At 48.4% G+C, this 17,585-nt stretch overlaps 2 protein-coding genes across 3 annotated transcripts; both read left to right on the top strand.

Moving 5' to 3' along the window:
* Positions 1–305: 305 nt before the first annotated feature.
* Positions 306–3,608, top strand: LOC130377556 (bucky ball-like). 2 transcript variants are annotated; one of them, XM_056584712.1, is made up of 7 exons: positions 306–522; positions 710–871; positions 1,051–2,637; positions 2,760–2,846; positions 2,978–3,079; positions 3,164–3,218; positions 3,334–3,608. In XM_056584712.1, exons 1-6 carry the CDS (start codon positions 516–518, stop codon positions 3,187–3,189), a joined length of 1,971 nt encoding a protein of 656 aa, XP_056440687.1. In that variant the 5' UTR covers positions 306–515; the 3' UTR covers positions 3,190–3,218; positions 3,334–3,608. The 2 variants fall into 2 exon arrangements, 1 of the variants encoding a protein (XP_056440687.1); XR_008894251.1 differs by lacking the exons at positions 3,164–3,218; positions 3,334–3,608 and having other exon boundaries at positions 335–522; positions 1,051–2,642; positions 2,978–3,069.
* Positions 3,609–4,741: 1,133 nt separating this feature from the next.
* LOC130377555 (uncharacterized) lies at positions 4,742–8,133 on the top strand. Its single transcript, XM_056584711.1, has 5 exons — positions 4,742–4,784; positions 4,932–5,225; positions 5,463–7,682; positions 7,771–7,878; positions 7,982–8,133. The coding sequence occupies exons 2-5, from the start codon at positions 4,943–4,945 to the stop codon at positions 8,008–8,010; spliced, it is 2,640 nt and encodes an 879-aa protein (XP_056440686.1). The 5' UTR covers positions 4,742–4,784; positions 4,932–4,942; the 3' UTR covers positions 8,011–8,133.
* The last annotated feature ends 9,452 nt before the right edge of the window (positions 8,134–17,585 follow it).

The raw sequence follows: 17,585 nt of genomic DNA, 5'->3' as shown, positions 1-17,585 counted from the left end.
TTGACTGCAAACAACCCATGTATGCCGCTCGATTTCCAATATTAAGATTACTTTATTGATCCCGGAGGATATTGTATCTGTAACCACTGATCAGCTCCCTCATGATAACATACAAAATAAATATAAAGGTAATTAAAATAAATCTATAACACAGACCAAATGTGGGATGTGGGAAATGTGTAGGCCCACAGGTTTCAACACCAAGCATGTTTCGTTAAATATATAACGACGTTCATGCAAAATGTAATGGCGCATAGGTTATGCATAATAAGGAGGCTCCACGTAAAGTCGCACCCTGGTGCACTGCCAGTTTCAATCAAAACCAATTGCAAAAAGAGTCAACAAGAAGAAACATGGACAGGTGGTCCGAATTTGATTTGATTGATTTGTTAGCAGCGCCCTTTGAGTCGGCTGAGTTTGGCGTCTGCAAGACCGAAAGAAAGTAACAAAGCAAGTGATTCGAGTGATTTTAATCTTCCGTTTTGTTCCAGAGTTAATAACCCACTTTTGAGAAAATGGACGGTAATAATTCACATTTACTATGTTAGTTTCTATTCAACGTAAAAATATGTAATAAACAACTGCGTTTTATATAGGGGATAACTTCAGGCATGATCTCTTCATGTGAACTTGCAAGGCAATTTGTATTAAGACTACAAAACACATGAAAGAGTTTCATGCTCAGAATAAATCTAGTTTATTCCCGTAGACGGAGGACAACCTAGCAATTCGTTTGGAAACGGTCAGCCGTCGCGGACTCCGCAGCACACTCGGCCCTTCTTCTACGTCCAGCCGGCCTCTCAACCCTACGTACCCATGTACCAACACTGGCACTTAAACAACCCGTACAATCCCTACGGCATGCCTGGAGGTATCAATTCATATTCAAATATTACTTCCGGTCTGTATGTGTATTGTGTGTTGATGTGTACCAAAGACATTTGTAAAGAACTTATTTTTGCCATCTATTGTATTTTATTTAGGTTGTTTACGTTTAGCCTTCAGATGGAGGTGGTGTTTTAATACATTATCTTTGTGCTTATTGCTCAGGCTACAACGTTGGCCGCCCCTATGGGCAGCACTACCCCTACATGCAGTACCCGGGATACGTACTCCCACAACAGATGATGCACCCGCTCGATTACCGGAGGATGTTCGAGCCGCGTTTCCACCCTCCCCCCTGGGCCGACATGCCCCGCCCCCCCCAGCAGCCCCAGCAGTACCAGTACCCGCCCCCTCCCCCCCCGTCGCCGCTCCGCAGGGAGATGGCGTGCTCCGAGGTCCAGACGGACCCCAGCGACGCCATCAACAAGCTCATCGAGTGCCTGGGCAAGATGCGCGGCGTGGAGCTGGGCGTGGCCGAGAGGGAGCTGGACTCGGGCGTCGGCTCCCAGACGTCCGGGATCTTCTCGCCGGGGGAGGAGAAGAAGAGCGAGGAGGAAGGCGTGAGTCGCGCCGCCGCCTCCACCTCCTCTTCCTCCTCCTCCTCCTCGGGCGCCCAGCCGTCTCCCGGCGTGACGTTCAGCGACTCCACGACGGCGGTGTACGACGCCGAGTCGAGCCACCGCAGCCTGGAGGACCTGGGGACGCCGGGGGCGTGGTCTGTGGGCTTCGAGGAGCCGCCGCTGGACAGCTCGTCGGTTCGCGAGGAGACGCCGTCGGGAGCGCCGGAGCCGGCGGAGAAACGGGACCTGTTCGCCTTCTGTCTGCCCGGCCCGCTGCCCGACCGTGTGACGGTCGCCCCGCGGGGGGGAGAACGACCCACGGAGGTCGAGGTCCGACGCTCCGACGGTGTGGCGCCCGGCGTCGTCGTCACCACCACCAGCGTCGACCTCGGGTCCGACCCGGAAGAACCTCTCCCGGAGACGGTAGCCGTCCTGCACCAAGCCCAGGAAGTGTGGTGTCCCACGGCCGTACCGGTAGAGGCCGAGGCGGACCTGAGCTACCGGATCCTCAGGCTGCCCTTCGACCCGAGCGCCCCGTTCGCCGGAGACCTCCTGAGGAGCAGCCCGTCGAGCCGGGGGACGGAGCCGGCCCGCCTGGCCCCCGGCTGCCTCCCGTCCCCGGTGTCCCCGCTCTACTACGGCTACCTGCCCCGGCAGAGGACCCAGGAGCGCCTGAGCGTCCTCAGCCCCTCCCTGGATGAGCTGTCCTCCCGCGACGAGATGTTCTCCACCGACCTGGACGACATGGATCTCTTCCCCCGGAGGGTGTACGCCAGCAGGAGGCCGGTGGCGTCCGGCCATCGGACCACGGAGGAGGCATGGCCCGCGGGCGCCAAGAGGTACTCCTGCGCCTGCTGCGGGAAGGGGCTGGCCAAGGCGGGGGGGCCGGCGGCGAGTCGGAGCAAAGGCAGCGACGTCAGGTCCTACCGGGACGAGACCGGGGACTCGGACGACGAGTGCCGCTACGCCCGGAGCCAGCCGGACCGAGCGGCCGCGAGGAAACCGGTCGCGGGAAGGAAGGCGGAGTCGGTCTCCCTGCGGCACTCCTCCTCGAAGCACCCCCACAAACGGATCCAGTGCAAGGAGGGGTCGAGCGTGGCGGACGGCGAGGAGGGGCGGGACCGCCGCGTGGAGGACGGCGGGGAGACGGGGGACCTCACCAGCGGGGACCTGCAGTACATCACATGCCAGGGCAAGGTCCACTTATGAGCTTCCTGTCGGTGTCCTTCACCGTGCGCTGTCTGAGAAACGCACGACGCAACACAATCACCACCCCAAGTGATCTTATCAAATGTCTTCTCTTTCTACTTGAAGACAAACTGTGTCGAGAGGACTTGACCACTGGCAGATGGGAAGAAGAGCAGCCCAGAAGGAGACAACAAGGCCAACTGCATAAACAAGGTCACAGCTAAGCGGACTCTAGCCCTCGACCCATACCGGCCTACGATTAAATCTGTTCCCCTGATCTGCTGTTGTATTTATGTGTCAAGGTTGAGCTGCGTTGATTCCTGTTTTTTTTTTTTTTTTAACAGATATGCATAGAAAAGCCCAGAGCAAGATGATGCCATGTCACAGGACCAGAGAAGAGGAGAGCAAGAATGAGGAGCAGCCATCAAGATATCGTTGGGAAAGAGGTGAGGCTTTTGGTGTGCCTCTGCTTGTCTTGATTGAATTGAGAAAATAAACAACTCGAATAACCTCATTAACATGTCTTTCAGGTACAGGCAAAGGAGAACCAAAATGATGAGTTTCAGAGATTGATATTTTTGAACGGTAATTGAAACACAAAATGAGATGAATTCCACTGCAGTTCCTCTGCTGACATGCACCAAACTAACTACATTTTTTATCTAAACCGGATATTTCTTGTTTCAATTGTTATTTGCAGGTTCCACTGACAGAATCCACGGTGGTGATATCACTGGAGCAGAGAAACACAAGGCCTCCGGGATGGGTGCTTGTTGAAGAGGATGTGAGCACCTGGTGACATGCACGTCACACAATAAAGTCTTGATTTTGTTGGACACAATAAAATATGGATCGTTTGACTGCAGAAGGTCCACTGACACAACCCGATGCACTACAAGTTATACACCTTCACACACTGGGAATTGTTCTGAATGCTTGTCTGTTACTGGCCTGTCTAATAAATAATTGTCATTACATCCAAGCCAATCTCAATGTCTTCTAGCTGCTTCTGATGTTTTTTCTTGTCTTAAATGTTGACCCTTAGTTGCCATTAGTACTGTTGATTGCCTTGCAAAGCATCCGTGAAACATGGGACTGTAAGAGGAATTTAGATTGGCTCATGTTTTGCTTTGCACCACTGGGTTTATACAGGGGCCGGCCTCCCGTTGGGATTTAATGCTGCATATAGATGTTTCTGTATTTATGCAGTTAATGTATTGGATGACTCAGAATACATTGGTTGCAGAAAAGCAGCTTCTTAAGGCCTTAAAACTTTAATGTGATGCTGTTTAATCCTATGGAAAGATTTTAGGAGTTTCAATTAATTAATATCAAGGATGTTTTCCATTGGTGCAGTTGGTAAATGGTGATTAGTACTTTATTTTTTGTACTTAATATTCTACAGAGGTTTGTAAAGATGCTACTTTATATGACTCTTTGGGATGGGATAAGAAATGAGTATTTCAGAGGTAGGTTCTGCTCCTCTGGGTTGGTGTATCATCTCTTGTCTGAGCCCCAGCTTGGGGCAATCAGATTTGAAATACACCTAAGTTCCTGAACCCATATCTTCCTCTGCACTACTCATTTGTTTCGGGGATGAGAATGACACTGAGACTTGCTAATGTGTTCAATGTGATCCTCCATCTTGAGGGCAGATTACACTGACAAATTTGGCAGGGATGCATAAGAGAAGTGACTGTAATTGTGAGAATTATTATATTTTCGGAAGCACTTTTGTGAGTCTTTAGTTTCAGAGGATAATGAGATTTTTTCTTCAGAGCTGCCAGCAGGTGTGCTAACTTTCAACCAATGGGCTTCCAGCATCAAAAAAGCTATTATCATATTAACAAACCCATTTTAATCGCTGATCCCAATTTCCTTTATCTCGACTCTTCCCCCGCTGCCCCATCTCATCTCCTTCAAGTGTGCTGGAGAAGACGTTGTGGGAGGGACACTTGGCAAAGCAATGTGACGTCTGGCTCTGAAGTCTGCCAATAATGACTGATTGGGCCATCACCACCTGGAGCCACGATTGATCCAATCAGATTGTCGCTTTAACCGAGCATGTGACCAGAATCCAATCATCTTATTGCCTATTTAGAGTGTATCAGGAAAGGTTAGCCTCTTTGTCTGTATTGTAATCCTTTGAATGTATGTGCTACTCACAACCCCCACCCTCATATATTTCTTCTTAACTGATGCAGTAGTTTAAAGCGAATTAAGTGTAACGGGGAAAACCCTTCAAAGTTATTTAAAAGTGCTGTTATTCAATGACAACTGTTCTCTGCTTCTTCTTAGGTTTCCTACAGATGGCGGCCTCTGTTTCCACGTCGCAGCATGAGTTTGCCCACAGGCCGCATGGTATGAACCCTTCCCATGATGCACGGCGTGCCCAGGGGCCTCAACCCCCGGGCCAGGGGCCCTCAGGGCAGTATGGGTCTCCGGGCCCTAGCGAGCGTGACAAGCCCCCGCCTCAACACCAGAAGCCCTACTTCTACGTCCAGCCCTCCCAGCCATACGTCCCCATGCAGTCCAACATGCAGTGGCACATGCCCCTCTCCTACAACCCTTACTACGGTTACCCAGGGTTAGGTAAGTGAGGGGGTTTCACTGTCTCTTTGTCATTGCCTCCCCATTTTTAACTTCCATTGTTTTTCTTTTGACCTATTTTTTTTTTTTTATGCAATGATACTAATGAGGTTTTGATTAAGGACTTGCCTTTCACGAGTTTTCTTTTAATATTGTGATGGAAGATCACATATTTTACTACTCTTCATTCATAAAAAAAATAAATTCTAACCGTTTACATTTCCTGCTACTATTGAACAGGTTACGCCATGCAACCTATGAACACCTATCCCATGAATGGATACATGGAGCCGCCGGGATACGTCATGCCTCAGAGCCACCTCCATCTGGTGGACTACAGGCGCATGCTGAGCCCCCAGTACTACCACACCTTGGCCTATCAGTCCCGCACGCTCAGCTACCAGCACAGCTCCTCCAGTAGAGACATGATCAGCTCTGAAGTGCAGACCGAGCCACTCTCTGCGTCCAAAAAGTCCAACGCCGCTGCTTCATGTGGTGGTGGTGGTAGGGTCGACACGCACAATGGCTTCCCTCAAGGCATACACGATTGTGCAGAGAGAAACAACCCCGGGCCTGCTCACCTTCTACCCCAAGCCCAGTCTGCAAAGACTGGTGATCGATTGGTGGATCTCAAGAAGACGTCGCCCTCTCCTGTCGGAAAGGCGCCTCAGAAGAGCAGCTTTGTTATCCAGACCGAGGAGCTTCGGATCGAGTGCTGCAGTACCGCAGTGGGCCTCGAGGTTCTGCGCTCCCGTGAGACTCAGGAGATGGAGTTGGCTCACAGTTACGCTGCCCGGGATCTGGGCCGCTGCGGCTCTTTGATCACCCCCACTTCTGTGCTGCAGGAAGTGCCCAGGAGTGCTCCAAAAGAGCAGTTGGACATTGGCCAACAAGTTGTTCCTGACCTTGTGTTAGTTGGCACGGATTCCTGTGGCACCACTACGGGGACGTTGTCTTGGCGCGAGCCGAAAGCCCAGATTAAACGCACCGATGCGTCGCTGGATTCAGGCTCCAGGGTTGAAGTCAGCGGGGGTGTAGGTCAGAAGACGACCGTAGAGCAAGGACAAAAGCACAGCACTGACGCTCATGTAGGCTGTGGTTCCAACGACGGCCTCGTTAAAGTCCTCCACATGCCCTTTGACCTGGACTACCTGGATGAGCTCCGGAGCATGGAGACGACGGTGTGGTCGATGGAAGAGACGGTCCTTTCCTCCCCTGATTGGATGACGCAAACCACTCTAATAGATTCACACATGGACACACTTGTGGAGGAAGTCAAGGATCCCCGCGAAGAGGACCTGATGGATGTTTTCGCTGAGGAGTTTACGATGGAACAGGTGGTGCCCATGATTGAGATGCCTCAGTCTGAAGAGGAGCTCCTGATAGAGCTGGGCTCCACTAGAGATGCTCCCCCTGTGTTGGTCTCGGCCCCTCAACCCGAAGGCCTTGCCTCAGCGGATACCCGTGACACAGAGGTGGCTTCAACGGCCCATCTTGTCCACGACTCGGGTGTGAGTCACTCACACAGTTCAGAGTCGGTGGTGGGCCTCCCTGGTACAGGTGACTCAATTCAGCACGAGTCTGAGCTGACTGACCAGACTTCCTACGAGTCCCTCCCGGCTTTCCTCCCTTCCACTGCTTGGCCGACTGACCATAGTAACATAGTGCACCTCAGAGAAATGCCACAACCCCCCAAGAAACCCAGCAAGTCCCAGAGCGCTCACAACTCGGAAGAGCCAATCGAGAGACAGAAGCCCAACAAAGAATCAAAGGAGGCTCGCACCGTTCAAAGGCCCAAAGCAGAAAAGATCGACAAAGCCAACGTCAACAGGCGTAGCGTCTCGGACCACGAATGCTGTCTCCGCCGCAATCTAAACGAGAACGCGTTCCCCGCCCGGCGGCCCCGACTAGAGCGCCTCTGCAGCAGATGCCTGGCCAATCGCAGCGGCTGCTCGACGGTCAGTCCGGGATCGCAATCGGTGCAGATCTACAAAAGAAGATGCCCCGCTCCCCTCCAGCCGTGGCTGCAGGGCTGCGTGCTACCGACGTGCGAAGCCTGCAAGATGCTGGCGAGGAAGAGGCTGATGCTTCGCCGTGGCACCAGCTCAGACGTCTGCGGATCCGGCTGGCAAGACGTCGCAGGGGGCGAGAACTCCGAGAACGGTTCCGTTCGAAGGGTGCCAAAGTGGTCGGGGCTTGATGACCCCAGGAGAGCGTGCGCTGAATCGAAGAGACACCAGGTGACCTCCAGGAACCGACCTGAGAAGTGTCCTCTGGCGTTCGGGGAGAGGAACTGCGCTTGTGATGAGCACAGAGTCCCTGGTTGGGACGGGCGGAGCAGGCATGCACCTGGAACTGGGAACGTCGTACAGGAGACCGACGAGAACGGCGCCTTGCCAGTGCGTTCCCAGGACAAGTGGGGAGGCGTGGAAAGAAACAACGGATATAAATGGAAAAATGGTGGGTGGACATTTTTACAGTGAGGTCTTTAGTGATGCGTTTCATGCTGTTCGTTTTGTGAATCTGCTTTTTCTTTACTTCCCTGCAGAGAAATCATTCACATCAATGGTGTTTAATCGGAACATGGCTGGCCACAAGGATGCGGTCATATCGCAGCACTTGAATATACAGAAGAAATCACAGCCACTATCACAAGGTCTACTTAACACATGGCATTAGCCAACACTTTTTGGGGGGATGACTGACTATAATTTTATCATGCAACAATCTTTATTTATTGTACTTTTTCTTTTTCACAGGAACTCACAGAAAAGTAACAAGATGCTGATTTTCACAAGAGCACAATCACTTGAACACGTGCACAAATAATTTAACCTTGACTCACATTGTTCACTATTTATTGCGCACTATTTAAATAAACACCTTTTACTACAGCTGGTTTTGGTTTAATTGAACTGACCGTTGCATAATTTAATTCAATGGCAGGGATTCTCCATAAGATGGTGCTGTTACCCCATACAATTTCGCTTCATAATTTAGCAGCCGCAATCTCCGGGTGGTATTAATTGCAAACGAGGCATTTGACTCGTAAATTGTTGGTCATTGTGATAGACGTAGATCTGTCTTTGTTGATTTCAGGGAAATGGTTTATGGGTTGGGATGGATGAAGAACATGCCTTATTTACATATGCAGACGACTCCCTATGATATGGAACTCATTGTATTTTCAGAAGCTACATTTACAAGTTTGTCTTTGATTTGACCATTTACTGTAGGCGACACGTTCAGCTTCACGGCATAGGTTGACGACTTACACAATTGTGTGTCTGCATTTTGATTTATAATGCTGCAAAATTATAAATAGCTGTGCTGATTGCATTATTCCCCCGAAGGGAAAATAACTGATACAATCTTCTCGATTAAGATTCTAGCTCCTATAGGCACTTTAGTTTTCGGTTTTACTATCTTTTAATCAACTTCAACGTGAAAAATGCTTTACTGTTAGTGTTTGACTTAGTTGGTTACATGTTTCAATATGAAGCAGCTATTGACGTATTGATCTTCCATTTTGAAGCGTTGTCACGGGCTGAATCCATCAATAGACGATGTCTAATTTATTCATATCTAATGTCTCAAATTGATTCACCGCTCGCGTTCGGTTATTCAATCAATTATTCCATTGACTTAATCGGCACGTTCAAATTAAATTCTAATGTGGACCATTGTTGGCACGACAATGAATGGACATAATTTGGCAAGGGAAAAAAACTTTCAAGTGCCCGCTATAGAAACACTTACAAACGTGTTTTACTTGGCCTCGTAACATTTAAACAGCTCATCAGTTGGTAATTTAAACGACAATAGAGGTGACTTTGAAAACAAAGTGTTTCACTACATTGCCAACACTAACCGATATTATAGCTGGCTGAGTTAGCCAATCAGATGGATGGATGATGGAACTAAACCAGCCCCTTACCTGTCCCAACCAATGACGAAATCAAATGGATCCTGTATTAAGCTATTTATTTAAATCTCACGATCACAGCAATCGGATGAGGTGTTTTTTAAGGCTCTTGGAACCGATATGGAATGCTAGTTTGTTGGCAGCTTGTGGCTCAGGAGACGGAGCGGGTTGGCTGGTAACCACAAGGTTGTTGGTTCAATCCACTGAGTGTTGAGGTGTCCCTGAGCAAGGCACCTCAACCTGAATGCTCCCGACGAGCATGCTCGTCGACTTAAATGGTTGACTCCGCCGTCGGCGTGTGAATGTTACCATGAATGCGTGAATGTCCGGCAATATTGTAAAGCGCTTTGGATAAAAGCGCTATATAAATCTAGTCCATTTCCATTTGGTTGCCTGACCCAGTGGCTCTTGAGATTGGTCTTGGTGTGCATGCAAGTAAATATACATGATGTGTTTTTCAAACGTCAACACGTGTCACTGTGTGGGACATTTTAAGTGTGAATGATTAATGTGAAGAATGAATATTTTTGATCTATACGTTTTCGGAATTTCTATAAAATGTGCCAATGACCTTTAACCTCTGTGACATGTCATTAGCGGTACTAATGATTTCTGAAAATTCATCTCACATATTGCATAAAATATGTATAATTAGCCTATTCATGATGTAGCACAGTTCAGTTTTAATGGCACCTTGTTTGATTTAATAGACTTGATGCATATGTTTTCAAGGTCTAAGCTTTTACTTGGCAAGCCGGGAGATGGACTATGAACTTTGCTATTGACTGAATTATTTTCTTCCAAAGGATGGAAATAGATCAGTCCACACATCATTGTTGTCTGGACTGTGTTCAGCAAGGCCTTGGATTGGAACTGCTAAAACCAAGGTTTGGTAGCAGTGTTCGAAAGGAATCAGGAAATTACAGGTGCTACTGTAATGAGTTTTACTGGTGATGAAGACACACACACATACACACTCAATCATTTTAGCATTTAAGAGAGAGTCATGGGATTAGCCTTTACTGTGTGTGACAGAAATTGAGGGCTAATTGATTGCAAGTTATTATGTGTGTGTGTGTGTGTGTGACATACAGAGAGAGAGAGAGAAAGAGAGAGAGAGAGAGAGACGCACAGTAAAAGCGAGAGTTGAATTGAGTGTATGTTAGTGTATGTAAGTTCATGTATGTGCGGGTCTACATGTGTATCTGTGTGGGTTTGTGTGTGTGCCTGCGTGTATTCGTCTGTGTGCGCATGTTTGTTTGTGTGTGTGTTTGTCTGTGTGCGCGTTTGTGTGTGTTTGCATATGTGTACTTATGTGGGTTGGAGAGACTGAGAGCGGTAAGAGGGGTCGTTATTTTGTACGTGTGCTGCTTTTCTTTAATGACACGAGTTCCAATTTGCAGCGTACTTGGCCTCATAATCCTGCTTCCCCTGTCAAGGCCGGGCGAGAGTTTAACAAGCCCACGCACCGCACTGCATTCAGAAAGAATCAAAGACTACCTTCCCTCATTATTCAGGAAGAAAAAAAAATTGATTTGGCGCCAAGAGTTGAACGCCCTTTTTCATTAGGCGAAACCTTTGAAAAATGTTTCTGGGAAACAGCGAATTCTGTGGATGATTTTTTTGAATATATGATTTGAAGAGGGGGAGGGGGAGGGGGAGGGGGAGGGAGGCCAGAAGTGTAGAGGGAGAGGCTGCTCATGTGTGCTCCTCAGAGCGTCCTAGTATTTCCCCGCGGATGGCAGACGTTTTCCGGCGGAGACGGAGAGGGTTTCTGTCTTTTTTCTTTCCGATACGCTCTGCATCCCTCGGCCGATGGCCTGGGGCCTCTCTCCAGTTATATTTTTTTATGAAGCCCGTTTATTGGGTTCATTTGAAAAGCTTCACAATGATTGGTTTCTAAGGGGCTTCATGAAGCAGGGAGTGTCTGGAACGCCTGTCATGTCAACTGAGAGTCCATCCACACGCTGAGAGAGTGTGTGTTAGGTTTGTGCGGTCATTGTGTGTGTGTGTTTGTGAGGATGTGCATTATGAATGCGTTGTCAGTGTGTGTGGGCTTTTTTTGTATGTGGGTGTCTATGAATGTGTGTTTGCGAGAGTGTGTATTAGGCATGTGCGGTCACTGTGTGTGTGTGCTTTTTTGTTTGTGTGTATGTAAGTGTGTGTTTGTTAGTCCGTGTTATATGTATGTGCGGTCAGTGTGTGTGTGTGCTTTTGTGTGTGTGCGTTTGTGTGTGTTTCTGAGTGTGTGCAATATGTATGTGTGGTCAGTGTATGTGTGTGCTTTTTTGTCTGTGTGTATTTGTGAGTGTTTATTATGTATGTGCGGTCAGTGTGTGTGTGTGATTGTTTTGTGTGTACGTGTGTGTACGTCTGTGTCTGTTTATGAGTGTGTGTATTATGTATGTGCGCTCAGTGTGTGTGTGTGTGTTGGAGTGGTTGACTTTCGCTGGGATCCGATCGCGTCCCCCAGAGTGGGAGGCAGCTGGGTGGGCGTGGCCCCTGGCCCTGTCTGCCTTAGTGGGGGTCCCCCTGGCCCCTGGCCCTGTCTGCTTCAGTGGGGCCCCTCTGCGGTCGGAGAGGGCCCCGTGATGGATGCGTCCTTGAAGCCCCCCCAACCCCGTCTTCCTTCAGATGCCCAATTAGGGGGCCGACGGCGGGCCCCGAGTGGGGGGGGGGGGGGGGAGAGGGGAGAGAGAGAGAGAGAGAGAGAGAGGGGGGGGGGGGGGGGGGGGGGGGGGGGGGGAGAGGGGAGAGAGAGAGAGAGAGAGAGAGAGAGAGGGGGTGAAGAGAGAGAGGGGGTGAAGAGAGAGAGGGGGTGAAGAGAGAGAGAGAGAGAGAGAGAGAGAGAGAGAGAGAGAGAGAGAGAGAGAGAGAGAGAGGGGGTGAAGAGAGGGGGTGAAGAGAGAGAGAGAGAGAGAGAGGGGGTGAAGAGAGAGAGAGAGAGAGGAGAGAGAGAAGAGAGAGAGGGAGAGAGAGGGAGAGAGAGAGAGAGGAGTGAGAGAGAGAGAGAGAGAGAGAGAGAGAGAGAGAGAGAGAGAGAGGGGGTGAAGAGAGAGAGGGAGAGGGAGGGAGAGAAAGAGCGAGAGAGGGGGGAGGGATGAAGGGAGGGAGAGGGAGGGAAAGGAGGGAGAGAGACTGACTGACTGACTGACTGACTGACTGACTGACTGACTGACTGACTGTGTGTGTGTGAGAGAGAAACTGTTAGCATGTGTGCAAGTGGTTTGTGAACAAAGATATTTGATAGCATAATTACCAGGGTCTGGTAGTGGCGTCCACATTCCAAGACGGCCCCACTTTGTTCAAAACTGGAATGATCATCGCATCCGGTGGCAACTTGTAAATACATGAATGTATTCACAAAAAAGGAGGATCAAGGCTGATGCACTCTGGGACATCACTGAAGGCCTCACAGTTCTTATCTTGGGGTCGAGGGGTGGCGCTTTGGTTGAAGATGGTGTTGTGGGTGAGGGCGGGGAGGTTAAAAGCAGATTCAGGAAAGTTTGTTTGAAAACATTCTCAGCGGTGGTTTGATGAGAAGGTCAGATTTAAAAGGCTGACGAACAGCGTCACGCTTAAATGTCAAAGGGGCAAGTTGTCTTTCCTGTCGTATGATTCATGTTCTCACACATACATACACACACACACACACACACACGCACATGTATGTTCACAGACACACAGAAACTCACACACACACACACACACACACACACACACACACACACACAAACACACACGCATACAAGCACACGCATGTAGACACACAAACACACACAAACACAAAACAGCATGCACATAAACGCATGCAGTCACACAGACACACACATACACCACAATTGGCACACAAACATACAGGCATTCATAGGCACTTATCTATCTAAAGATACCGTGGATATCTCTGCCATTGGAACAGGAAGTACCAGTGTTCTCCTGCCTCAAAAAGCGAAAAAAACAACAACAACAACAACAACAGAATCATCGAAGACAACTCCGTAGACAGGCACCAGATCAGAACACCATGCATCCAGGGTCCCTGATTAACACTAACCTTTACTAACTAACCGTTGATGTCCCCCCCCAGATCCCAAAATATATATACACATAGATATCTAAATATATATCAGGCCCCGTCCACACAGAGCTGATTTTTTTGTTGAAACCGCACTTTTCTGAAACCAGGTCCCAGGGTGGATTCAAATAAAATTGGACCTATAAGGTTTCGTGCTAGGATTTGTGTGGACGCCTGAAACGCAAACGATGACGTCATTGCCCCCCCCCCCCCCCAGCTGGGCGACGTTAGAGTTGCGTTGAATTTTTATTATCATTTTTTTATTTGTAGGCCTATTCTTTTTGTAGCGTTAAATACAGCCCCTTGGTACATTTCATTACTTACTGTACATTCAGAAGTATTTCAGCTCAATTTAAAAGGCTTAATCTCCTCGACTGAATGTTTGCATACAGCGCGCAAGCTGGATGCGAGCAGCCTTGATGCGCTCCACTTTTTTTTGTGGAGAACCAGCGCCTTGAATATTTACCGCAGCGTTTCTACAGCGCGATGCGTTTCGGACTCGGCCGCCCACTCAGCGTTTCACCAGGGTCTTGGTGACATGAGAGGGATCCATCGTCCTCAGTGGTCTTATTATCCGGGCCTTTCTTATTCTTCCACTTCAATGTCACCGTATACCTGACCGATGAACAGTGTTTAGAACGTGGTCCGCTGGGAGGGCCACAGCCAGCACCAGTGAAACCACACTATTCAATAAATTATAGAAGAAGAAACTAGCCCAGCGAAGCTCAGACCCTACACAGGCATATATATGTTTGGTTCAATGGATATGGATCACAGAGTCCGGCGTTCATCCAGAATGATGAATTAAATTCAAGATGGAGGCAGTGGTCTGTATCAGGCGCGGTCTTGTGTTGTTGGTGGAGTTGGAGTGAGAATCCCCTCGGAAATACTCCACTTGTTAAAAGAAAAGTGTAAAAAACCTGTACTGTACCCAAGTTTAGGTCGTAACGGATTGGAATCATTAGCGTGACCTCATGTTTGAGTGTGAACAGAAGTACGGTCGTTATTGTGAAAAACGGGGAGGTAAGGAGTGAAAGTGATGGTCCAGTTTTCTGTTTGCTCCGCGGTTTTTCCTCTCATTATGAAACAAGACCCAATAAACAAACTGTACAGAGCGCCCATTTGTTAATGGCTTATTGTTCCAGGTGGCTTATAAGAAATAGCAGTAAAACCACCAAATCCTACTGCTAAGTACTCTGCGGTGTAGTAGTAGTGGAGTAGAGAGGAAAATATTAGATTTGCAATGTAGTGCAGTTAACGTATAAAGTCTCTTGCATGCCCAGCTGAGGCTTATTTTGCTCAACATGACATCAGCACAAAAACGACCCTAACTCTTTATTTAAATGTGAGGTGATCACATTTTAATATAAAACGTGTAACACATTTTCCTGTTTTGCATGCCTTGTTGAATGGACGCATAATTCCGTCTGACGTCGGAAAATAACTGGAATACCATTTCCAAGGCCTGATGTCGTTAAGCACAACCGCACCAAGCATAGCAACTGAACGTCCTCACAACAGGGTTAGCAAGTCTAGAAACAAACAGAGAGTCGACCAAACTGTTTGCTAGCCCTTAGCGCTTAGCACAGACTAAACAACAACAACAACAACAACAGCATACCGGCCAATCCCGGGCGGGGACGCTGACAGACAGGCGATCGTTTAGCCTCTGGTCGCTTCCACTGACGAGGTCTCCTTCAGCCAGCGTGGCATGGAGTGCACCATCACTGTCAGCCTGGGCCTATCAGGACAACCCTCAGGAACTGTCCTATAAAGACCGTGACCCCGCCCTGAGGTAGCCAGTGGGGGGAAGGGGGATGGTGAAGTGGCGACTCACAGCCTTGAAAAGGTATCGAGTTCGATCCCCTGTATCTGAAGACATCGATGAGCGGGTTGTCTAACCTTTGCTGCGCCTGAATCACTGTTATAAAATCACTGTGCACAAGTTTGGATAAGAGCGTCTGCCGTTACTATTTATTCGGGCCTTTATGGTTGAGAGGCTGGTCTGTGCCACGTGAGTGTCAGGTTTCGCTCTGCTAAGAAATAAAGGCTGTCATTGCTTTTATTCTCTGTGAAAGATGCAACGTTTAAAAAAAGTTTCGGCATTAAAAGTAGGTTTTAAGTCGTAGCCGGAACGGGGAGTGATGCAATTAGCAGGTGACTGCGACACGTCAGAGCGAGCTGGAGACCTGGGCTCTGTTTCTTCAGGAAGAGGGCATTAACGACCTCTATGCAATTAGCAGGAGCCCTAGGGGTAAAGGACACTAGGGAGCGAGCCAGAGACCAGGTACCTCTGTCGTATGTAAGAAGGCCTCAAGGACATAAAGGATTGTCCATATGGTGGCTCTAGCACCGCAGGAGTTGAAGCAATCCCTCACTGAGAGGGCATCAGACGATAGAAATTAACTAGACTAGAAATACATAGAAATAGAGGCGTCTGATATATTGTATGTGAATCAGGGCACTAAGGACTACTCAAATTCGGGGCTGTCCTCAATCAAAGACCATCTTGTCTGAATGATATTCTACCTTGCGTGTATTCCGTCTGTCTGATACCAATCAAATATTTTTTGAATGTCTCTTAAACAAATCAATGAAATAAAATGATCGGCTCTTATATACAACTAAAAACAACACGTGTGGGAGTTGTTGTTATCACTGCTATAACAAACACAATATAGCCTATCTCTCAAAAACAAAACAAAGCAAGTCTGCACATTCCCTCCCACCCCTGAACAGAATGGATTGAGAAGTGCTTCTCTCCTTATGAAAAGTGACCCCAGCAATCGTCTGACCAAAACAATTTTGAACAAGAGCCTATCGACCACGAAAGTACTAAAACTACTACCTCTAAAATTATCAATTTGGCCGCTGTCGACCTACAGGAAGTGATGCAATTAGTGGGTGACCTGGGGCTCAAGGTCGCTTGAGAGTGAGCTGGAGGCCTGGGCTGTCTATTATACAACACAGGCCCTCAAGGACACGTAGGATTATCATGATCCTGTAGCCAGAATTCGATCCGCGGCTCCTCTGTGAGTGTCGAGGTGTCCCTGAGCAAGGCACCTCACCCTTACTGCTCCCGACGAGCCGGCTGTGCCCTGCACGGTGGACATTCAGACGCCGTTGGGGTCTGAATGTGTGCATGAATGGGTGTCAGGCAATATTGTAAAGCGCTTTGGATAAAAACGTTATATAAATGCAGTCCATTTACCATTTATGTCGTTGAACTCCGATGCTAACCTTAATCGCTAGGCCGGGTGTCTCTTCAAAAGGCCCTCAAAGACATTTAATTTAGGGAGTCATTAATGCCCTGATTCACATAAAAGGCAACAGATGTCTCCTTCTTACGCCCAAGTCTTCCTGGTCCCCCCTAAATGGTGTGTTTATTTGCGTGCGCGCCCCTCCTATGCAGCCTAACGCCCATATGGGTCTGGTTTTGGGTGGTATTGAAGAACAACCTATTCTGGCCTTTAGGTTAGAACAACGCTACCCCATTTGATCCATCCTGCTCCTCATGGACATGCCTCCAGAATTCCCTCTGAGATGCTAGAGATAGAAGAAAAAATGTAAACAGATCGAATGAGTAATCAGGTTTTGTTATCAGGGATTTCCCAGCACCCCTCCCTTGGCCTCTTTTCAGTCTCTGGAATGTTCTACCCAAACACACGCAGTAGGAGAAGAGACACACCAAACTTGGTCATACACAGGAAGTGGGCAAATTAGAAACACATGTAAGCAAGGCCTCCGCGGGTTATAGCAGAAAAACATGTTCCAGACGAATCCCCAGAAAAAAGAAAAACAAATGGCAAGCAGATGATGTTTTCACAAAAGAGCATGATGAGTGTTGCACAAGGAGGTAGAGCACTTTGTGAAGGTTGCCAAACCGGCAGCCTTCACTAACTGCTCAAGGTGGAGGGGTGTGCATAATAATGATGGAAGTTCTGTAACATTATGGAGACTCAATAATTGATGTAACATTGTGGGGATTCAAGGTGTGCATAACTTTTTAGGGACTCAAGTTGTGTTTAGCTTTGTGAGGACTTAAGGTGTGTTTAACTTTGTGGGGACTCAAGGTGTGTTGAAGTTTGCTGGGTCTCAAGGTGTTTTTACCTTTATGGGGACCCAAGGTGTGTATAGCTTTGTGGGAACCCAAAGTGTTTTTTACTTTTTGGGGACGCAAGGTGTAATGTAACTTTTTGGAGGGCGGGTGGAAGACCAGTTGTTGACCGGGGGGGAAGCAATTGTGGGGGGGGGGGGGGGGGGGGGGGGGGGATTTTTTGGGGACTTTATTACTTCAAAGGTAATTTCCACGAGAGACAAATCCTTCCAAGTTGGGTTGTTTTAGTGTGTGACGCTACGTCTT

This window comes from Gadus chalcogrammus, chromosome 23 (assembly GCF_026213295.1).
Source record: "Gadus chalcogrammus isolate NIFS_2021 chromosome 23, NIFS_Gcha_1.0, whole genome shotgun sequence".
In the NCBI taxonomy this organism is placed as follows: Eukaryota; Metazoa; Chordata; class Actinopteri; order Gadiformes; family Gadidae; genus Gadus; species Gadus chalcogrammus.
The sequence above is the reverse complement of the archived record's forward strand: the minus strand, read 5'-3'. Positions and strand labels throughout refer to the sequence as shown.

Coding starts and splice junctions, on each gene's coding strand:
- LOC130377555 (XM_056584711.1), top strand. CDS start 4,943: ATGGCGGCCTCTGTTTCCACGTCGCAGCATGAGTTTGCCCACAGGCCG. Junction 5,226..5,462: donor CTACGGTTACCCAGGGTTAG/GTAAGTGAGGGG, acceptor ACTATTGAACAG/GTTACGCCATGCAACCTATG. Junction 7,879..7,981: donor ATCACAGCCACTATCACAAG/GTCTACTTAACA, acceptor TCTTTTTCACAG/GAACTCACAGAAAAGTAACA.
- LOC130377556 (XM_056584712.1), top strand. Junction 872..1,050: donor TCCCTACGGCATGCCTGGAG/GTATCAATTCAT, acceptor CTTATTGCTCAG/GCTACAACGTTGGCCGCCCC. Junction 3,080..3,163: donor AAGATATCGTTGGGAAAGAG/GTGAGGCTTTTG, acceptor CATGTCTTTCAG/GTACAGGCAAAGGAGAACCA.